The sequence below is a fragment of the Diceros bicornis genome, unplaced genomic scaffold (assembly GCF_020826845.1).
Source record: "Diceros bicornis minor isolate mBicDic1 unplaced genomic scaffold, mDicBic1.mat.cur scaffold_67_ctg1, whole genome shotgun sequence".
Taxonomy (NCBI): Eukaryota; Metazoa; Chordata; class Mammalia; order Perissodactyla; family Rhinocerotidae; genus Diceros; species Diceros bicornis.
Window position 1 is genome coordinate 697,805 of NW_026691553.1, and position 21,598 is coordinate 719,402.

The following is a 21,598-nucleotide window of genomic DNA, read 5'->3' on the forward strand; positions in this document are numbered from 1 at the left end:
CGTTCGGGGCGCAGAGCGAGCGCGGGCTGCCGTTTGGGGCGGGGGGCGCCCGCCGGGCGCGCGCGGCCTCTCGGGGGTCCCCGGCAGGTGTGGGGGCGCCCCAGGGGCAGCCGGATCCGACGGAAGTTGCTCCCCGCGGCGCGAGGGCCCCGGGCAGCCCCCCGGACCCCCGACGCGCGCCCGGGGCCGGCGAGAGCGCACCGGGCCGGACGGAGGCGCCCCCCGCGCTGTCCGGATAGGCACCTGCCGGCGTCTGGGGCGCCCGGGACGGCGGAGACCCCCCAACACCGCGCCCCGGCCCCGGCCCAGCTCGTCCGCCCAGCCTCGGGGTCCCGGGACCGGCCGGCCGCCGCGGGGCCCCGGCGCGCGCCCTGGCCCGCCGGTAATGGACGGCCCGGTGGAGACCCGGCTCTGCGGCCGCCGCGTTGGTCCGAGGGTCTGAAGTCCCTGGAGGATGACCTAGCACTTCAGCGCCCCGAGGGCCCCCGTGGACGCGCCCCAACGACCCGGAGCTGCGAGGCCCGACGGCACCCGCACTCGCCGCCCCGCACCGTCGGCGCCCGCGCCCCGGACCAGGCGCGCCTCTCGAACTCTCGTCTCGTACAATCGTTTCTTTTCGAGGAAGGGTTTTTTTTTATTTCTTTTTTTGCGTTTTTGTTGACTTTTTTTCCGGAGAAGGGAATTTTGGGGGGAACGAAAGGAAGAACCGCTCACCCGGGACTACAGTAAGGGGCGTCAGGGCTGCCGGCCGGAGTCGGAGGCCCGGGGTCCAGGATGGATGCGGCGGACCCGCAGCAGCTGGGCATATTTACGGAGGGCGAGCTGATGTCCGTGGGCATGGACACGTTCATCCACCGCATCGACTCCACCGAGGTCATCTACCAGCCCCGCCGCAAGCGGGCCAAGGTCATCGGCAAGTACCTGATGGGGGACCTGCTCGGGGAGGGGTCGTACGGCAAGGTGAAGGAGGTGCTGGACTCGGAGACGCTGTGCAGGAGGGCCGTCAAGATCCTTAAGAAGAAGAAGTTGCGGAGGATCCCCAATGGGGAGGCCAACGTGAAGAAGTAAGTTTGGGCTTCCTGGGTCGGGCGCCGCCAGCCGGGGACTTTGGTCGCCCGCCCTCCCTCCCTCCCTCCCTCCTTCCCTTCCTTCCTTCCTTTTTTCTTTCCTTTCTCCCTCCCTCTTCCCTCTCTCCCTTCCTTCCGTCCTCCCCTTCCTTAAAAACCTGAGCTGACCAGCCAGCTCCCGAGTCCTCCCTGCCAGGAAGAGCATGTTTGGAAACCCGCTTAAGTACTTTCAGAAAGTCGGGACAGGTTGTTGCTGCGGGGCGTCCGCCTGTCAGTCTGTTGGGGGGCGGATGTCCAAGCCCTCCTCCGAAGGGGGCGCGCCCCTCTCCCCCCGACCCTCCCAGCTGTCCGGAGCACTCGGGTGCCCGGTGCAAGCAGCCAGTGTTTGGCCCTGAGAGCGTGTGCTCAGAAACCGCCAGGGCCGCCGGCAGGTCTTGGGCGCAGCGTGCGGCCGGCGCTGGGGCCAGGCCAACACGCTTTGTTGATCCTGTCGGAGGGGAGCCCTGCGGTGGCCAAGTGATTGTTTGCACCGGCTTATCAGTCAGCAGGGGGCAACTTAGCCCTTTCTTGCCGGCCTGGGTGGTGACACTGGACGTGTCTGTGACTGCAGGCCCCGGGGACTCCCCCCTCCCCCAGAGGGGAACAGGCTTGTGTCCAGCAAACTTTTTAAACAAGTATTTTTGGAGCCCGTCTGCCCCAGGCACCTCGGCAGGTTTGGGGTTTGTGAGCAAGAGTTGCCCCAAGGACGGAGGTGGGGAGCTTTGCCTCCTTCCCTCTTGCCAGTTTCAGGAGGGGGCCCCTTATCGCTGCCGCCTCGGTGCACCCCGCCCCTTGGCGCACGCTCCCCTCCCAGCCTCCGGTTTCCAAGAAGTGGCTTATCTAACAGGCTGGCTGGTGGCAGGGCTGACTTATGACCTTGGACGGTCCACAAGCTTGCCAGGCCCGTCCTGGGCAGTGCTGCCCCCGGATCCGCTTTCACCTGCCTCCTTCCCGGCCCGGCCCGCTCTGCCTGTCTGCACAGCCCGCGAGCTGGCTGTTTTCCTGCTCTGGGACAGCCTGGGGGTGCTGGTGTTGGGGTCGGAGCGAGAACTGAAGCCGGGCTGGCACGGGCTCCAGAGCCGGTGCCCCTTGCTTGGTGGAGCAGTAGGCTTCTTTGGGGTCGGCCGGCACGGTGGGCAGTGTTGGGGTGAGGTCTTCTCAGTCTCTGTGACCCAGCCTGTGGACACTGGGAGGAGGCGTGGCCGGGCACCCCCGGCCCCTCCCTCCGTCAGTCCTGTGCCAGTCTCTTACCTGTGAGGTGGGGGTTGGGTGGGGGCCACAGCATCTGGGGAGAGACAGGCTGGGGGACCCCTCACCCCAGTCAGAAATCCCCACTCCACTGCTGGCTTCTCGTTAAGCCTGGAGCACGTGGGGGTGAGGCGGCTGCCTAGCAGGTTTACCCCAGCTTCGGGTGGGGGACAGTGAGCTCCTGCGTTCTGGGTGCTGACTCTGGAAACAGATCCCCTCCCGCTCTCCAGGGCCCCTCCTTGTCCTGGCTCCTGGTAGGCCTCGTGCCCCGTTCTGTCCCGGGAACAGGGTGCTGGTCTCTTCCTGCCTGGCCGAGCCCTCCAGGGTGGAGTCGGCCCGGGTCCGGGGGGTGTTCTGGTGCTGTGGTGCCCCAGGCCCCAGCCTCTCGGGAGCAGCGCCCTGCGGTAGGAGGGTCTCCCAGAGTTTGGTCCAGGGGGCCGGGTCCCAGCTCCGACTGGGCTGTGTGGCTGGAGGCACCCGAGCCCAGCTGCTGGCCGTCCTGGGGCTTCAGTGTGTAAACCCGGCCAGGGGCAGCAACTGGTGGCAGCAGAGTTGAGGGGTCCCTGGGGGGGGGTGTCAGGGTGGGCAAGTGCCCACCTTTGCTAAGGCCTTGTGTGCGTGTGATCAAGACGCTGGTTTTCAGAAACGCTCGCGCCCAAAGTCAAGTCAGAGGACGCTTCACCACCCCGAGGAGTTCCCTTCTGCTCCACGGGGCACATGACCAGACCTGGCTGCAGGGCCACGGAGCGCCAGTGTCCCAGCCCCTGGTTTCCTGAACAGTCACCCGAGGTCCCGAGAGCTTGTGGGGACACATGGGTGTGCAGTGTCCATCGGGAGCTGGAGAGGAAACCGAGGCCAGGGAGGCGGAGTGGTTGGCCGTCACCAAGTGGCCGGCAATTAGCATAAGATGTCACAGCCGCAGGGCGCTGTGCCGAACTTCATCAGCTCAGCCCTGGACGTGCAGAGACTCTGCCTTTCAGAGGTTCCCTCGGAGGGCAGGGCAGGGCTGGCCCGAGCTGTGCTGTCCATCCGCCTTCGCGTCTGGCACCAGGACCTGCCGGCTGTGCAGCTGGGCATTAGAACCCACCGTGCCTCGGGGGCTGCGTGCCGGGGGACATGCCTGCTCCACGGGCGCCACATCCCTTGTCCCAAGTCCCACCGAAGCGCTCTGGACTGGAGGCTCTCGGGCGCAGGCAGGGGTGTCCGCTCCCAGGCCCGAGATCCCGTCTCCTGGGCCGGCCTTGCTGCCAGCCGCCTGCAGGGAAAAAAGCCTCCTTTGTCTGCGAGAGGCTTAATAAACTCAATTCCAGTCGCCTCTCTGGTGTGAAGTGTCCAGAACCTTCCCCACAAGCCTCAGGAGTCCTCCAGTTCCAACGGGAAGCTTTTATCTTAAGGGGCGCTGTTTGCCCAGGTGGCAGGACGGGTCAGGGTGCCCTCCTGTCGCCTGGTTTCCTGCCAGGGGGGCTGCCGTGGGCCTGCGCTTGTCCCCCTCACTTGAAAAAAAGGTCACCCGTAACCTTAATACCGACGCATCTCAGCACATCTCCTTTGAGTCTGTTTTTAATGTGTTTTCTTAACCCATCCAAGCACTTTTTAATGAAAAACTAAACTCCCCTAAGCATCGTTTTTAAAAAATAAGTTCTATCTGCTTGTTTTTCCAGTAGGCAGTAGAATTGCAGGAGCGAACCCATAAAGGCTGGGAGAGGGCGTGTGGTGGGGTCTCCCTGCGCCCTCTTCTCCGGAGTCTCCCTCGCGCCCTCTTCTCGAGGGTCTCCCGGCGCCCTCTTCTCGGGGCTCTCCCTCCGCCCTGTTCTCCGAGGTCTCCCTGCGCCCTCTTCTCCCAGGCGGCCAGGCTGACCTGTTGCCACGTGTCCTGCCAGCGGTTTTGTGCAGGCGTAGACAGAGCTGCATATATTCCCCGTTTTACAGTCAGCCACCGTCTGGCAGGCCCTGGAGGGCAGGCAGGACACGGGTCCAGCGCCGCAAGCCGCGCACAGTGCGTGTCAGGGTGGCGAGCAGGAGGGCAGTGTCCTGGGACACTGCACCCAGGACAACCCGCATTTCATAGAGTGCTGACGGGCCACAGAATACTGTTCGTTTTGGGTTTTTTTCCATTAATTGTTTAGAAACATAAAGATCACTGGCTGGGGCCGCCCCAGTGGCTTAGCGGTTAAGTGCGCACGCTCTGCTACTGGCGGCCCAGGTTCAGATCCCGGGCGCGCACCGACACACCGCTTGTCCTGCCATGCTGAGGCCGCGTCCCACATACAGCAGCTAGAAGGATGTGCAGCTATGACATACAACTATCTACTGGGGCTTTGGGGGAAAAAAGGGAAAAGGAGGAGGAGGATTGGCCATAGGTGTCAGCTCAGAGCTGGTCTTCCTCAGCGGAAAGTGGAGGATTAGCATGGATGTTAGCTCAGGGCTGATCTTCCTCACAAAGAAAAAAACGTCTGCGGCTGTTCACAGCCGTACAAAATCACTGGGCATCTGTGTTTGCCCCTCCCCCAGCCGCCCCGCCTGTCTCCATGACTGTCAGGTGTCAACGCAGCATCCGCTGCGCGGTGTGCCCCGCCTGTGTCCGTGGACATGGCGGCTGTGTCCGTGATTACTCTGTGTCATGTCTTGTGACGAGCACAAGGGCATTTGAAGGGCGTGTCACCAGAAGTGGAGTTTCTGGGTCAGAGGGAGTGAGCAGGTGTGCGTTTGAGAAGCTGTGTCGAGGTCCCCGCTCCCCACCGCCTCCCGGCCCACGTGCAACCCGGCGTCTCATCCAACATCTGTCCGCTTTCTGGTGCGTGCCCGCCGTCCGTGTTTTGGAGGCGGTGTAGGGGGACGTGCTCAGCCACCCCGGGCTGTTCTCACCTGGGCGTCCCTGTGGCCCCCAGGAGCGCCACCCGTCGGCCCCTCTGTGTGGCCGGGTCCTGGACAGGCAGTGGTGGCTCTGAGCAGGCGCCAGACCCAGGCGGGCTTGGCGAGGCCCGGCCGCTGTGCGGTGATTGGCGGGTTCTTGGATCTAGATGGTGAATGGTTGGAATTTTCACGCGTTGAGAATCAGTCCTGGACTTTGTCGGCTCTCCTTCCCATCCGGAGCGGCCTCTTCAAGGGTTCCGCCGTGAGCCCGGGCTGGCTGGCTGCCAGGGGTGGCGGCAGGAAGGCACGGCGTGTCCCCGTGGCTTGCCTGCACCTCGCGTCCTGGCAGCCTCCCTCTTGGTCTGGTCCTTCCCCAGCAGAGGGGTGATTGTGAAAGGCGGTGGGAGCTCGGGGACCGTGCTGGGCCCGGGCGCGTGCGGAGTGCTGGCTCCTCACCTGTGAGTGTGTCGGAGCCACACGGGAGGGCCCTTCATCCCGAGTCCACCAGGTGGCTGAACTGTGGTTTATTCTTTTAACAGCTCTATTGAAATATAATTTACATAACAAAGTTCACAGCATTAATGTGTAATTCAGTGACATTTAATACTTTCACAGATTGTGAGACCCTCAATACTGCCTAACTCCAGAACATTCCATCACCAGAAAAAGCAACCCTGTCCCTATCTGCAGTCACTCCCATCCCCTCCCCAGCCCCTGACAACCATGAACCCACTTTCTTTCTGTGGATATGCCTGTTCTGGACGTTTCATATCAATGGGATCACACACCATGTGTCCTGTGTCTGGTTCTCTCACTGAGCATCATGTGTTCAGGGTCCATCCACGGTGTGGCTGTGTCAGGGCTTCACTCCTTTTTGTGGCTGTGTAATACTCCACTGTGTGGATGGACACGTTGTTATCCATTCACCCATGGATGGGTATCCAGGTTGGGTCCACCTGATGCTGTTGGGAACCGTGCTGCTGGGAACACAGTACACAAGCGTTCATGTTGACGTGCACTTTTAGCGAATTTCCGCTTGTTTCAGTCTCCCTTTGGGACCTCTGAGGGCGCCTGGCTGTATGTTTAGAAGTATCAGCATAGGGGCTGAGTGGTGAGTGGGATCCTGCTCGGTGTCCCTCTGCCAGAGCTGCCGTGGGCCCTTGGTCTGCCCCTTGGGAGCCTGCTGTCCCGGTGGACCCCTCCCTGTCTGGAGGGAGCGGGCAGGGGGGTTCCTGGCCCCCCCGGCCTGTCCCGCGTGACTGGTGGCAGCTACGTTCCGTTCCTCTGGGATCTCGACTGGGTTATGACTCTGGCTCTGCAGTTTCTCTTCTGGTTAATCAACAAGTCAACTGAACCGTCCACTCTGCTTGGGCAACACCCGTGGGCGGGGCCGTGCCGGGCGCTGAGCAGCGACCCGGAAGGCGCGCGCTTCCGCCCGCCCGCTTCCTGCCTCCTGGCGGGGCGCCGGGCTTTTCCTTCTGCTTATAGTGCTGTTTTCCTTTTCAGTTTCTGGTCGCAGGTGTAATTTGTAGGTGACATGGACAGCGCCGAGAAGGTGACAGAGACCCCCGGCCCCCCGCTCAGGGCAGCGCATGATTGCCGTGTCCTCCCACGTGCTCTCCCCCTGGGGGCAGGGCTGTGGAGCGCGGCTCCCTCACCTGTCTCCACCGAGGTCTGCGCACATGGTCCTCCAGTGCAGGGTTCCCCCGCCCCTTGTAGAGTTGGAGGTTGTGGCCGCTCTTTCGTGGATGAGTAACGTGGCTTCCGTGTTTACACGGAGTGCTTCCACGCCAGTTAATTGAACAGACAGAGCAGTCAGACGCCCACAGCGGGTCAGCCTCCTGCGTCACAGAGTGGGGACCTCTCTTTTTGACACGCCCCTTATCGCCGTCAGAATAGGAGTGCTGAGCTGCTCAGCCGCAGAGGGAAGGGCACTGTTGCCTGCTGTGGGTTGGAATCATGGCACCCGTTTCTCTGGCGGGGAGAGTGCGTCTGGTGGCGGTTTCGGCCGTCGGCGGGGGGAGGCTCAGCCAGGTTATCTGGGGACACAGGAATGCCGTGCCGTGGAGTCATCCTCTGACCAGTGGAGACCTGGGGTGAGCACCCCGGACTCCTCCACCTGCAGTGGGGTCTGCGCTCCCCGAGCTGCCCTGTGGTCGCGGTGGCGGTCTGTTTCCAGGCGTGGCCGGTCAGAGGCCGCGTGGAGCCCACTGTTGACTCTGCCATCCTGCTCCCCGCTGAGGGGGCCTTGTGTCAGCTGCACGTGTGGAGGGGCTGCTCCTCTGTCCACTTGCTTCGTAGTTGCGCTGAGAGTACCCGGAGCAGTCTCTCTGGACCAAGAGGGAAAGTGCCGGAGGGTTTCCGGGGCTGGGCGGGTGGCAGGGGTGGGTCGGGGAGCGTCTGACTCACGGAGCTGCGGTCGCTCCACTGAGCCGTCCCGGCGTGTCAGAGTCTGGCTCCCACGCTGAGCTCTGTGCTGACTGGTCCCAGCTCTGTGCCTGCCTTCCCAGGAAGCTGGAGCTTGGCGTCTGGGTCTGCCTCTGTGGCCGGTCTCTCTGTCCCCATGGGCGTGCGGGGTGTGCTGACTGAGCTGCATCCTGCCTGGGTGCCCTTCTCCTCTGGGCTTGTGTCACTCCTGTGCCTTCACGAACCTGCCCTGGCTGCAGACCCCGTGGCAGGCACCCATGCAGCAGCCTCCCAGCCCTGCTGCTGGCCCCGCACTGGCCAGGGGCTCGGCGGGTGTTTATCTGGTTGGGTGGATGGCGGGTACCGGACAGCTGTCTCTGAGAGTTGTTGTTCTGCACCTGCCCCTGGGACAGCTGAGAAGACCTGCTCTGCCCCTGCACCTGGGACATCTGTACTGGGACACCTGAGAGGAGCGGCTCTGCTCTTGCACCTGGGACATCTGTACTGGGACAGCTGAGAGGAGCGGCTCTGCACCTGCACCTGGGACATCTGTACTGGGACACCTGAGAGGAGCGGCTCTGGCCGTGCACCTGGGACATCTGTACTGGGACAGCTGAGGGGAGCAGCTCTGCCCCTGCACCTGGGGCATCTGTACTGGGACAGCTGAGGGGAGCAGCTCTGCCCCTGCACCTGGGACATCTGTACTGGGACAGCTGAAGGGAGCAGCTCTGCCCCTGCACCTGGGACAGCTGAGAGGAGCTGGCTCTGCACTCATGCCAGGCAGCATGTGGCAGTGACCCTGAAGGCCGTTGGCCTGGGCATTGCTCTCATGGCAAAGGCTCGCTTCCTCCGTGTGAAGTGGCTGGGGGCCGATGGTGGGTCACACTGTGTGAATGGGTGTCTGCCACCACCGCGTGTCTCAGGTAGAAGCAGAGCTCGATGGGCTGGTGGGCGGGGCTCCCCAGGTCACAGGGAGCGGGACGGTGAGTTGGGCCAGGAGAGTCAGGGCTACGGATGATCCGGGTGGAGGAGGGGCAGGTGCAGGGAAGAGGAAGGAAGATAGCGGAGCATCCGAGGAGTGCCCTAGCCCACCCATGGACAGGGCTCCCCGGTGCCCAGGGCCTGGCCCCCGGGGCCCAGAAGGGTCTTTCATGTGAGGGAGCGAGTGCTGGGGCCTGGGGGCGAGTACGGAGGCGGACCTAACAAGGTTCCAGGGAGGACCTGCCAGAGGTCTGGAGGAGTGGATATTCCTGATCCTGTACAACAGGGTCTCGCCTGGGCGGTCCTGCCCCCCCGGGACACTGGGCCATGTCTGGGGACATCTGTGGCTGTCACACTGGGGGTGCTCCTGGCACCAAGTGGGTGGGGCCAGGGATGCTGCTCAACACCCCAAGCACCAGGCACAGCCCCCCACAGAGAATGACTCGGCCCCGATGTCAGTGGTGCTGAGGGGGCTAGGTCCTATGTTAATTATCAGGGAAAAAATCAAGTCCGACCCCTGCTCACAGTGGACGCCAGAATAAATCCCGATGGTCAGACGATACAAACCAGGGTGACCCCCAGCCTCTGTGAGTCCCTCCTCTTCCTCCCATTCAGTGTGTATTTGAACGTGGGCAGCATCCCGGGGCCTCAGCGGTCAGGAGGTTAGGGAGAACCACGGCGTGGTGGGAAAATCGAGGGCCCATCCCCTCTGCACCCACGGGACCCTCTGTTTGGGGGGGATGGGGTGGTCAGTGGGCTCATGGGGACGCAGCTGCAAGGCTGTTTCGTCCTCGAGTTGGGGGCCTCCGTGCTCTGGGTCTGGGGTCCCTGATCTGGGGGGTGGGGACTGCGTACAAATGCCGTTTCTGGGAGCCCCCCCAAAGGCTGTTTGAGTATCAGGCCTGGGAACCTGCATGCTGTAGCCCTGGGTGGTCCCGGGTACCGCAGCCCTGAGGAGGCGGCCCTCAGGAGGGCAAGTGGTATTGGGGGCACGGGGTTCATGCGCTGAGCAGGGGTCAGGAAAGGCTTCCTGGAAGAGGTGGCCTTCACACAGAGCCTGGACGATGGGAGGGACGGGACCTGAGTCTGTGAGGGGGCCAGGGGTCTCCTCCCCTGCCCGGCTGTTCCTGTGTTTCATGCTTGGGCTTCCTGGTGAGGACTTTAAAAAAGTCTCTGTGGCAATGTTATTCACATACCAGACAGTTCAGTCGCGTTAAGTTCATTCACAGTGTTGTGCAACCATCATTGCTGTCTAGTTCCAGAACATTCCGTCATGCCAAAAGAAACCCTGTCCACATTGGCAGTCACTCCCCACCCCTCCCCCAGCCCCTGATAACCACGAACCCACGTTCTGTCTGTGGATGTCTCTGTTCTGAACATTTCACATGGATGGAATCACACACCGTGTGTCCTTCTGTGTCTGGTTCTCTCACTGAGCATCGTGTGTTCAGGGTCCATCCACGGTGCGGCTGTGTCAGGGCTTCACTCCTTTCATGGCTGTGTCATATTCCAGTGTGTGGATGCGCATGTTGAGTTTATAGCTCCGCTACCGACCGACGCTTGGGCCGTGTCCACTTGGGGCTTCAGTGGATGGTGCTGCTGTGGGTGTGCACGTGCGGGTGTCTGTGGACGTGTTCTCAGTTCTCCTGGCTCATACCTGGAGCGGAATTGCTGGGCCAGCTGGTAACCCTGTTTAACCTTCTGAGGAGCTGCTGGCTGTCCCCGCACTTGCTGGAGGGCTCCTCTCCTGTGCAGACTGTTTGGAGAGATGGAGTGTCGGGAGCCGTGTTCAGAGCAGGCAGTGCTGGGCTGGCCCTTGTTGTAGGCCGGCAGGCAGGGGCGCTGTGGCTTCTGGCAAGACCAGCCGGGCCACTTCCTCCCCGTGCCTGTTCCCGGAACAGCCGTCCATCCTGCGGGGTGCGGGGTGCAGGGTGTGGGAGAGAGGACAGGAGTCCTCTTGGAGACGCTCTGGCTGTGGCTCAGTGCCAGAGGCTTCACTCCCTCGGGGTGCTGGGGGGCGGGCACTGCGGGCCTTCTTGTGTGATGCGGCCCTGTCTCCCGCACGCACTAGACGCTCGTGTTGCTGTCCCTGTGCTGCTGTCGCCGTGGTCTCTCATAGAACAGCAGTGTCCGTCCTCCGTGAAGATGGATACAGAGTGTCCTGGTTGCGTTGTCCCCATCCCAGCCCCTCGGCGTGGGCAGCGACCCTGGTGCTGAGCTCAGAGGGCAGCAGCTCAGCCTTCCTGGCTCTCCTGGCGCCCGCCCACTGCTGACCTGGCGTGTTCTCTGACCACGCGGAGGGGGCGGGGCATCCTGAGCACACGGGGCGCCGGCTGTGGTCCCAGTGGGTCAGCTGACGCGCTGTCCTCTCTCTCCAGGGAGATCCAGCTCCTGAGGAGGCTGCGGCACCGGAACGTCATCCAGCTGGTGGACGTGCTGTACAACGAGGAGAAGCAGAAGATATATCCTCTCGGGGCCTGGGCCGTGCAGGGGTGGCTGGGCTGTCCTGGGAGCATCCCGTCCATGGTGCTGGGCGCCATCCTCCTGACCTGACCCGGGGTGAGCGCCCTGTCAGCTCTCGAGGGGCACCAGCCCTGTCGGGGTGCCCTGTGGGCCACTCCCAGCTTGCAAGGTCCGGCAGTCAGCCCTTTCCAGCCAGTGCCCGCGGGCATGGCTGTGAAACGCCCGTCCATTTGTCCGGTTACTCCGGAATTAGCCCGCGGGTCCACGTATTGTCCCCAGACCTGCTCTCGTGCACGTGCTGGGCCCACCCATGCCCCGTGCCCCAGAGTGGGGGTCTGGGTCTGGACAGAAGGCTGTCCCGGCCTCAGTCCGGGTGACCATGCATTTAGGGGCCGCGTGGTGGGCGTGCTCCCTGCCTTTGGCATTGGGGCTTAGCCTGTCGCGATGGAACCCAGTTGGGGGAGGGGGCGGCGTGTCATTCTGCAGGAATGCCACACTGAGAGTGTCCTCGGCCGAGGCCTTTACTCCAGGGGACAGGCCCCATCTCCGGGGGCACGGCCCTGGCCAGCTGTGGCTCCGGGCAGCGGGTGTGTGGGGGCCGCGGGTCCCAGTGAGGGGCCGATGTCGTTCCACAGAGGTGCCGTCACTGACTCGCTGGGCACAGGGTCCCAGGGTTCGCAGCGCGAGGCTGCTCTTCACATGAGTCTCAGGGCCTGGCCGCTCCCAGTCTCCTCCCACCCCCTGCCTGAGCCCGCGGTGGTCCCCCCGAGGGGCAGGCCCACCGGGTGGGGTCTCTGAGCGTGGCTTCCTTAGCGTGGCACGTATATGGTGATGGAGTACTGCGTGTGCGGCATGCAGGAGATGCTGGACAGCGTGCCTGAGAGGCGGTTCCCCGTGTGCCAGGCCCACGGGTGAGCACACCGGGGCCCCACGCCTGCCCCGCCCCCGCGGGGCACCCATGGGCTCAGGGCCTTCCAGGATCTGGCCCCGTGGTGGTCAGACAACTTTTTCTGATTATTGGTGAAACGAAAGCTCTAGTGTGTTCTAAAACTCGGAGCTCTGGGGGCCTGGTTTGCGGTGCCTCAGCTCACCTGCTCCAGATCCCCCACTGACAGCCCCCAGCCGCTCCACTCTGCGCGCCTTCCTGGCCCAGTGTGCCCGCTGGCCACAGCTTTGGGGCCTCCTGGTCCTTGGGAAGCCCCTGACAGTGGCCTGCACTGCCACCGGACAGCTGGCCCTCTTGGGGAGTCACAGCCCCTTTTCCTCTTTGCTGCAGGACCAGCTGGCCTGTGGCACGAGGAGAAGGGAGGCTGGCAGGGCAAGCCTGGGTCCCTGGCTCCAGGGAGTCCACGGCTGGGTTCAGGCCAGTGACCCAGGGGACAGCACAGCCCCTGCGCTGATGGGGGTACTAAGCTAGGGCTGCCCGGGCCGGGAGCCCTCCTGTGCCCCCCCCCCAGGTGGCCCAGGTGGGAGTGACCACAGCCCTCATGGGCCCGGGAGCAGCTCCGCCTGGCCCTCTGGTCCTGAGGGGCCGCCTGTCCCGTCATTTCTGTTTGCCCGACTCCGACGGCTCCTGGGCTCTGGCCTCCTGTGCTTGGTCCTGGTGGGTCACCCTAGGTGGCCTTGGTGCCAGGGGACCAACGGAGGCCGTGCCCCACAGGTACTTCTGCCAGCTGGTGGACGGCCTGGAGTACCTGCACAGCCAGGGCATCGTGCACAAGGACATCAAGCCGGGCAATCTGCTGCTCACCACCGGCGGCACGCTCAAGATCTCCGACCTGGGCGTGGCCGAGGTAGGTGCTGCCCTGGGGACCCGGGGGCGGGGCCCCGAGGCCTTGCCCTGAGGGCCGCCTGGCATCGCCGCAGGCCCTGCACCCATTTGCCGAGGACGACACCTGTCGGACGAGCCAGGGCTCCCCTGCGTTCCAGCCGCCCGAGATCGCCAACGGCCTGGACACCTTCTCTGGCTTCAAGGTGGACATCTGGTCAGCAGGGGTCACGCTGTAAGTGCCTGTGGGCCCTGGTCTCCTGCCCTGCCCCAGAGGCCCCTCCTCTGCCCACCCTGGCCCCGGCACCCCACCCTTCCCGCCCTGGTCGTCTGGGCTGCCTTCTGTCTGGGTCACACATGGCCACGTTAGTTGTTTTGGGGTGAGTGTTTCTGTACCGACGCTTCATGCTGAGAATTCTCAGATGCGGCAAGTTGAGTGTTGCTCGGCCCACCGCCATGTACCCCCCACCCCCGATTCTGTCACGTCCGTCCGTCCGTGGGGCGCTTCCCCAAGCACTTGGCGTGAGCAGCTGAGTGGGCTCAGTGTTCTCCAGAACCTGCCTCACTCCTGAGGTTGAGCTGATGCTGCAGAGCCGAGTAGCACAGGCCCCGTCAGTCCAAAACCTTCCGTCCTGCCGCTGCTGGGCGTTTTATGTTGTTGAGAGATAATTCATGTACCACCTGCGGGTGACCCACCTGCTGAAGTGTGCGATCCAGTCGTTTCCGGGGCTCCGGAGTGGTGCAGCCGCCACTGCATCTGTTCTGGAATGTGCCTGTCGCCCCACGCGGGGCCCTGGGCGAGGGCAGTTGAAGGCCGGTTCCGGCCGGGCCGCAGGAGAAGCCCCGACCAACAGTCTCTCTTCTCTTGGGCGAAGCTACAACATCACAACGGGCCTGTACCCGTTTGAGGGGGACAACATCTACAAGCTGTTTGAGAACATTGGGAAGGGGGACTACACGATCCCGGGCGACTGCGGCCCCCCGCTCTCGGACCTGCTGAGAGGTGAGGCCCTCGGACGGCAACCGCCAGGCCCCAGGGGAGGGCAGGCTGTGGTGTTGGTGGGCTGCCAGCAGGCAGTCGGGTCCTGGGGTTTTTCTGCTGACCACCGGCGTCTCGAGAGCTGGGTCTCTGCGCAGCCCCCACGCCCCGCCCCTCTGGCCCGTCCCGGCTCTGCAGGTGGGGCGGGGAGCGCAGCGGTGGAGGGCTGAGCCTGGAAGGTGCTCACGGGCTCCCTTGGGCTCCAGGCTTGCTTTGGGCCTTTGTTCCACCCTGTTCTGACTCCCCAACGCCCAGGGAGAAATAGCAGCCTGGACCCCAGCCCGCCTGCTGCGTCCACGTCCCCGCAGCCATGGGCCTGGTCTCATTGGCCTCTTCCTGCTGCATTTCCTGGGCAGTGCAGCAGGTGGCGCTGTCTGTCCACGCCAATGGCCTGTGCAGGCGAGGGACCATCCAGGCGTGGGTCTGTTCAGGTGTGGCTGGTCCAGGTGTGGTCCCGTCCAGGTGTGCCACGTCTAGGTTTGCACTGGCCACTGTTTAGCGTCTAGACTCATAACTGACAGCTGGAGAAGTGGGTTTACTTTCCGAGTTGCTGCAAACACATCCGGAGTTTCCTAATACCAAGTCCAGCTGGTTCTCACGTTTGACTTAATTGAAGTGAAATGAAACTACAGTTGGGCTCATTTCCAGTGCTCGGCAGCCCATGTGGCCTGGTCCTCTGGGCGAGGGCCCCGGCACCTCCTCCCCGCCTAGGCCTGCGTTGGCAGCCACCCCAGGACCCTCCAGGAAGGCGGCCGGGCGCTCGGCAGGCAGCCGGGTTATTCTTGGAACGTGGGAAGGAGCGGGCCGTTGTTTCCACTGCGAGCTGCCACCCCACCGGCTGGCTCAGGCCCGGTCTTCTCCCTGTCCTGATGGGATGGGGCCGTTGTGAGTGCTCTACCCCCGTGCTCGGGCTGTTCCGTTCCCGGTCGTCTCGCCCTGCAGGGTGGCTGCAGAGGCCTGTGTTTTGGGCTCTCCTTCCCTCCGTGGGCCCTGGTTGGTTGGCGTTTTCTCTAAGCGAAGCTTTCTTTGCTCGTGTCTACAATGAGGATCTTTACTGCCCCTGCTCTCAGTGATACTTGAATTGGCCCGAGTTGGGCTGATGAGATGGCAGAGGACATCCACGTCTCCAACCCCTGATCTGGCAGGGCAGCCCCGTCCCTCCCTTCCTTTGCACAGCCAGCGCTGGCCTGGAGGCTCTTCCCGGCTCTCCCTCAGCCGGGCAGGTAGGCCACCTCCCCAGGTCTCATCGGCGCCACCCTGGCCTCAGGTCTGGTGTCCCCCCTCCCCGTCCCCCCAGCAGCGAGGTCACAACCCCGGATCTTTCCTCCTCTCCAGCAGCACTCAGATCTTCAGTTCTTTGAGCCACAGATGCCAAAACTGCTGCTCGTTTCATAACAAAGCCACCTTCCCGCTCGGGGCGTTGGGAGCTCTCGGAGCTGTGCTCCCTCCTCTGCGTCACGCTCGGGAGGCACGACTCCCAGTGTGTTCCGTCCGCCCACGGGGAAGGGGGTAGGAGAAGCGGAGAGCACAGGCTCTGGGCTCCCTTGCGGCCCTCAGTGTGGCAATGCCGCCTCTCACTGGGTTTGCCGCTTCAGGCAGGGCCAGCCCAGCCAGCCTGGGTGGTCTCGCCCCGTCCGGGTGTCCTGGGGGGACCCGCCCGAGTGTTGTGCAGAAGGCCCTCGCAGGAGCATCCACAACGTGTTGCCCTGGCGGCCTCTGGTTGTCTCCTGCTGCCGTCTCGGGCCTCAGGGCCCTGGCTGGAAAGGCTGGGTGCCGGCTTCGCTGGCCAGGCGCCGCTGAAGGGCCTCACGAGCCTCGTCCCCCTCAAGTGTGTGGACGGGGTGACGTCTCAGGGGGGGACTGTCCGTTTTGCGTCCTGGCTGTTCTGGGCTCGGTGTGAGCAGCAGCCTCGTTCTCCCGTTGTCTGCCCAGCCTTCGTGGTTGTCCACCAGGCAGCCGTGTGCAGCCTCGGTGCCTGGACGGCCCTCGTGTGGTGACCGGGCCGTGGGCCGCGTCTGCCTGTGTTCACACACCTGTGGGCTCAGCGCCTTTGCCCCGGTACCCTGGCCGCCTGCTGGTGGCGGCCAGGCCCTGGGGAGGGGCGCCTTGGAGCACTGTGGGCACGGGGCTCTGCTCCCTGGGGTCCTCCAGGCCAGGCAGGGGTGGGCGGGCCGGGCCTGGGGCTGTCTGCCCACTGCTGACCCGCTCTCCGTGCGCCGGTCTCCCCGGCAGGGATGCTGGAGTACGAGCCGGCCAGGAGGTTCTCCATACAGCAGATCCGGCAGCACAGGTGAGCTGCCGGCCGCGGCAGGAGGGCCGGCCCCACTCCCACTCGGGGGTCTCGACAGCCTGGCAGGTTGTGGCATGGGGGGCAGGGGCCTTTCTGCCTTCTTGGTCTCTCCGGGCCCCCCTACCCCTTCCTGGCGGTTTTCGGCGGTGGGCAGGCACCCCTGTCCTGAGCGCGGGGCCCGCGTGGGGAGCTGGGTGAGCCCCCGGCTGTCCTGACTTGCCGGCGTCTGCAGCTGGTTCCGGAAGAAGCACCCGCCGGCCGAGGAGCCGGTGCCTATCCCGCCGAGCGCGGACTGCAAGGACCGGTGGCGCGGCATGACGGTGGTGCCCTACCTGGAGGACCTGCACGGCTGCGCCGACGACGCGGATGACGACCTCTTCGACATCGAGGACGACATCATCTACACTCAGGACTTCACGGTGCCCGGTGAGTCTGGCAGCCGCAGCGGCTTCGAGGCCCGGCCTCGACGACCACCAGCTGTGGTGCCAGAGCCCCCGTCCCTGACGTCCCCAACGTCCCCGAGCCCTCGGGCAGGTCTGTCCACACCAGTGCCGACCCCAGGCCCGACCCTGACACAGAGGGGCTGTCGAGGGCGCACGGTCAGCTGAGGGGCAGGGCCAGCGCCCCCTCCCCACAGGACCAGGTGGGGACCCCGGGTCGGAGGCCGCCCAGGGCTGGCCCTGTGTTCTGGGGAGTGTGCACTGTATCAGTGGCACTGCGAGACAGGGGAGGCCCCTGGTGGCTCTGAGAGGGTCCAGTGGCCCTCCTGGTGCTGGCCGCCTGCCCTGACGCGCTGGCCTTGCTTCCCCAGGTGGCGAGGAGGCGTCTGAGGCAGGGCTTAGAGAGGACAGAGGCGCGTGGACAAGCCAGTGCTCAGAACTTTCTGGAGAGGAGGCTGAGGCCGGGGGCGTGGAGGAGCTCGAGGCCTTAGTGTAGCCCTGACCCCGCCCCCGCACTGCCCGGTGCCCTCGAGGCCAGGCCGCGGCACCATCCCTCGGGCCTCCCTGCCCCTGCCCGGGTGTCCAAGGGAGGCCGGGGCGGCTGCCCCCGCTGCCGGCACGCGCCCCACCCCCACGGCGTTGGCCCTGCTCTGTTGCGGGGCCAGCCGCGGCTCCCGAGATAAAGGTCTGCCCCGTGAGCGTGCGGTGCTGCTTTCTCCCGTCGCGGGCTCGCTGGCGGGTGCAGGTTCCCACCGTAGGAAGAACTGCAGTGTGGGGGCGTCCTGCGGCTGGGCAGGCGCCATGGTGCTAGGCCCAGAGCTGTGCCTGTGGCAGACACGTGTCCCTGCATCCCACTCTCGGGGGGGCACGCTTGGCGTCTGCGGCACCATCACAGTTGGCCACAGGGTCAGCCGGGAGCCTGGGGAGGTGACGCGTGTGTGGTGTCCCCGGCCCTGGCTGAGGCCTCCTGGAGCCTGTGTTTCCTCCGTAGAATAGGAATGGGGCGTTCTCCTTTTCAGAAGCTTGAGGCCCCGAGACAGGTGCTGGCCGTGACCCTGGTGGCCAGCGGCCTGCTGTCCCACAGGGCCGCGTGAGGACCTCGCCAGGTCTCTAGAGCCTTGCCAGGCGCTGACCACACGCTGTCCCTGGCGCCTGCGTTGGCTCATGAGTGTCCCGCAGGCCCGTGTGTGAGGCCAGGGCTGCCTCTCTTGGGGGCGGAGGGCTCGTCTGAGGGCTCTCTGGGCTGGAGCCAGATCTCCGAACAGGGAACGTCTCCACTGCCAGACGTGGGAGGGTCTCGCTTTGAGGTCAGGCAGCCACTTCTCTCTGACCTGCGTGTGGGTCAGCGACGGGCCGTGCTGGGGCCAAGACCCCACTTCCGGTCCCGGTCGTGTGGTCATGCTCAGAGGCTCTCAACTGCTCGGCCTCGCTGGACTGTCCCTACCGGGGGTCCTGCCGCCCACTCTTAGAGCTGGGCGCTGGGCCTCGGGCTGGGGCTGGGGTGTGGGTTGTCGGCGGCACACAGCTCCAGTGCCTTGAGGGCGACTGTGGCAGATCCGTGCCCGCTGGCCGCCCTCCCGCCACGGTCTCTGTGCTGGTGGTGGGGCTCCTGTGACCTGTGGAGAGCTGCTTGGCGCCCCCCTCGGCCTCCTCCATCTGAGCAGGGCGCCTGACCGCCCACGTGTTCGCTCCAGGGGAAGCCTGTGAGCAGTGCCTCCTGTGCACATGTGGGAGGACTCGTGGCAAGTTCTGGAAACTGCTGAGTTGGGTACTGGACATCCTTGGTGGTGTGGGGGCTCCGCACTGGAGAGGAGGTGGGCTTGAGGCAGTGGAGGGCCATTTCTTGCTGCCAGCGCAGGAGAGGGGGCGCGGGCAGCAGCCGGTGTGCAGTGTGTGCTAACAGAGCTGTGCGGGCTCCTGGCGGAGGCGGCGGCCATGTCTCCTGCGCCCCTTCCCCCACTCTCAGTGGGAGCACAGAGCCCAGGCGGGCGTGCAGCCCCAGGCCCGTGGCCCCAGATGCCGGTGAGCATAGGCAGCCAGCCCAGGAGGCGGGCACAGCAGGCCCCAGGCTCCGGTCTCTCCTCTGGTGCCCACATGGGAGCCGAGGCGGGCTGTGAGGGACAGACGGCATGTCTCACACCACCGGCCTGAGCCCAGCCTGTCCCCAGTCCCTCAGGGCCCAGCCAGGTCTGGTCTCCGCACAGGTGAGAGAGCTGGGTTCAGGGCGCCCCAGGACCCTGCTCCTTCACCGTGTGCTGGGCAGAGGGGGAGCAGGGTGGCCTGGGCCCGCCTGACACTGACCCCCAGCTCACACCTGAGTGTGGGCTGGGCCCCCATCCTGGCCAGCCAGCTGTCCCTCCCCCCGGTTAGGGTCTTGCAGACAGGGCCTGGGCGGGGCAGCTGGTGGCGGAGCCCAGGCCCCGCTGGCTGGAGAGGCCCCGGGCCCCAGGGAGCAGGACGGCCTGTGGGTGTTGGTCTCGGGCCCCAGTCAGCCCCCGCTCGCCCTCTCTCCCCTAGGACAGGTCCCGGAGGAGGAGGTCGGTCAGAACGGACAGAGCCGGGGCCTGCCCAAGGCCGTGTGCATGAACGGCACGGAGTCGGCCCAGCTGAGCACCAAATCGAGGGCGGAGCGCCGGGCCAGTGCCGCCTCCAACCCTGCCCGCAAGGCCTGCTCAGCCAGCAGCAAGATCCGCCGGCTGTCGGCCTGCAAGCAGCAGTGAGCACGGCTGCCCGCAGGTGGGACACGGTGGGGAATGCCCACCACGGCCGGGTCTGCCCCTCACGGTCCTGTAGGCCTGCGCTCACCACCACCAGGGTCTGGGTGGGAGGTGGAGGAGGTCACTTTCCGCAGGACACTGGCCACTCAGGGAGAGGGCGGGGGCCCGTGTGTAAGAGAAGGGCCCCTCCCGCCAGCAGCCTGTCCTGCAAACCCCAGGGGGTCGCCCCTGCCCAGCCCTAGGCAACTCCCCACACAGGGTGGTGCTGGCCGGGCCGAGAAGCACGGGAGGCTGCTGCGTAGGTCGGGGGGAGGTTAGGAGGGCCTGAAGGGGCCGGGGCTGTTGGCCTGGTCACTGCTCTGCTCCTCCGTCTGCCTGCCGCAGTCTAGGAAGCGGGAATGGGGCCCAGAGGTGCTGGAGACCCTGCTGCCCACTCAGGGTGTGGGGCGTGGGGCGAGGGCCTGAGGCTGCGGCCCCAGCGCAACCACATCCCCTCTCCCAGGGAGCTGCCCCTGGACCACCTTGCGGTGCTTGTCTGCCAGCATCAGAACCAGCTTGGAGGGAGGCCCGCAGGCAGAGGTGGGAGCAGGGGGTTGATCCCACCAGGCGGGGAGACTCACAGGGCAGCCCTCGCATCAGCGCAGCCTTTCCTGGGCTCCAAACGGCTGACAGCCCCGTGTGATCCAGCCTCAGTCTCCCCGCTCCACAGTGGGCCTCAAGGATGCAGAGCGTTTGCTGGGCCAGGAGTGACCCCTCTTCTGCCCCTGTCTACAGCCTGTCTCCAGGAGCCCCAGCCAGGTGCCACGGCCTGGGTCCTCCTCCGTCTTCCTGCCGAATGCTGGCCCACCACCCAGGAGGGCCACCACGCTCTCCATGCCGACCGCCTGGGGAAGCCGGGGGTCCTGGAGGGTGGGGCTGGGGGACAGCAGGGACTGGGGTCCGGCCCCCCTCGAGGCCCGTGGACATGACCCCCTGTTGACTGCAATCCTGTGCTGAGCCCCTCCCCTGGCCGGGCGGAGGGCAAGGGCCCGGCGGGGGCCTGGAAGCCTGCCACGCACTTTAAGTCCAGACTACTGGTCCCGCCGCCCCACTTCTCTTCTCACTGGCCGCCTAGCACCTCCCGCCTAGTGAAGCATTCAGACACAGCCAGCCCAGCCAGAGCCGGCGAGGAGCAGGCCTGTCCACTGAGATGCATGCCCAGCGCCAGGGAGCCAGCGGCCATCTTGTTTTTCTTGTTTGGTTCCTTTTCCCTTTTTTTTTTTTTTAAGAAAAAATAAAACAGGTGGATTTGAGCTCTGGTTGTGAGGGGTATTCAGGAGTCGTGGGGTGGCAGGTGTGCTCCCAGTGGGCGACCTGATGGGAGCCTGGAGGCCCTGTGGGCCCCAGCGCGCAGGAGCTGGCCGCGGCTGCAGGGCCCGGGCCTTTGGCCGCGCTGGACCTGGGCACCTTTCAGCGGGTACCTGGCCTCCCCGAGGCTCCAGGGCTGGCGGCTGCACGGTGCGGGGGTCAGGGCCTCTCCCCCTCGAGGCCCCCGTGCTCCCGGGTCCCCAGAGAAGACCCGGGGCGAGCAGGAGTATGCGGTAAATATTTATAACCAATCAGAAAACAACACGACAAAAAACTCCATCGTGGGGGGGACACGGACGGCACGAAGCTGGGGGCGGGGCGCGGCGCCCCATCTTTTGGCAATAAATAAAGCTTGGGAAACTTGACCCTTCGCCGCTGGGTTCTGTGCGAGTCCGGCGGCTCTTTGGACGGTGGGCTGCAGGGTGCGGGACCGCTTGCATGCGGGGGGTGGGCGCGGGGGCGTAGACACGGAGGAGGGTGGCGGGAGGTGTCTGGGAACCGGAGCCGCGGCAGCGGCGGGCGCGGTTATTGCTCGGAGGGGGCGCGGACTGCCGCGAGCACACGCCGCGGTGAGGTAAACGGCTTCGGGGGGGTTGGCGGCCACGGCCTCCAGCCAACCTCCCAACCTAGGACCGGCGAGCTTCTCGCGGATCCTCAGCGCCCCGCGGTCCCTGCCCATGCGGGCTCGGCGCATGCGCCCTGGCGCGGGCAGACCAGACTTACTTCCAGGCTCAGTTGGCCCTGGGAGGGCCGTTCTGCGCATGCACCTCGCACAGTCGGCCTGCTCGGTCTTCGGGATGCAGGCCCCGCGCATGCGACTCCTGTGTCTATGCGCCCCAGACGCCGTGCGGTGCGCACGATGGACCCCGCCACCACCCAGAGGCCGCTGTCTGGGGTCCAGGGCAGTTGAACGTAGTCCTCAGGAGGCCGAGGAAGCCGA

The 21,598-nt window shown here is 65.2% G+C and overlaps 1 protein-coding gene across 10 annotated transcripts; it reads left to right on the forward strand.

Moving 5' to 3' along the window:
- The first annotated feature begins 53 nt into the window (after positions 1 to 53).
- STK11 (serine/threonine kinase 11) lies at positions 54 to 20,603 on the forward strand. 10 transcript variants are annotated; one of them, XM_058537840.1, is made up of 11 exons: positions 56 to 1,064; positions 10,973 to 11,056; positions 11,879 to 11,968; positions 12,718 to 12,850; positions 12,924 to 13,060; positions 13,701 to 13,828; positions 16,097 to 16,154; positions 16,387 to 16,580; positions 19,117 to 19,330; positions 19,814 to 19,890; positions 20,005 to 20,603. In XM_058537840.1, the coding sequence occupies exons 1-11, from the start codon at positions 775 to 777 to the stop codon at positions 20,277 to 20,279; spliced, it is 1,680 nt and encodes a 559-aa protein (XP_058393823.1). In that variant the 5' UTR covers positions 56 to 774; the 3' UTR covers positions 20,280 to 20,603. The 10 variants fall into 10 exon arrangements, with proteins under 10 accessions (XP_058393822.1, XP_058393823.1, XP_058393826.1 ...); XM_058537843.1 differs by having other exon boundaries at positions 59 to 1,064; positions 20,086 to 20,603; XM_058537845.1 differs by lacking the exon at positions 19,814 to 19,890 and adding an exon at positions 16,966 to 17,007 and having other exon boundaries at positions 69 to 1,064; positions 19,112 to 19,330; positions 20,005 to 20,043.
- The last annotated feature ends 995 nt before the right edge of the window (positions 20,604 to 21,598 follow it).

Coding starts and splice junctions, on each gene's coding strand:
- STK11 (XM_058537839.1), top strand. CDS start 775: ATGGATGCGGCGGACCCGCAGCAGCTGGGCATATTTACGGAGGGCGAG. Junction 1,065..10,972: donor GGGGAGGCCAACGTGAAGAA/GTAAGTTTGGGC, acceptor CTCTCTCTCCAG/GGAGATCCAGCTCCTGAGGA. Junction 11,969..12,717: donor CCCGTGTGCCAGGCCCACGG/GTGAGCACACCG, acceptor CGTGCCCCACAG/GTACTTCTGCCAGCTGGTGG.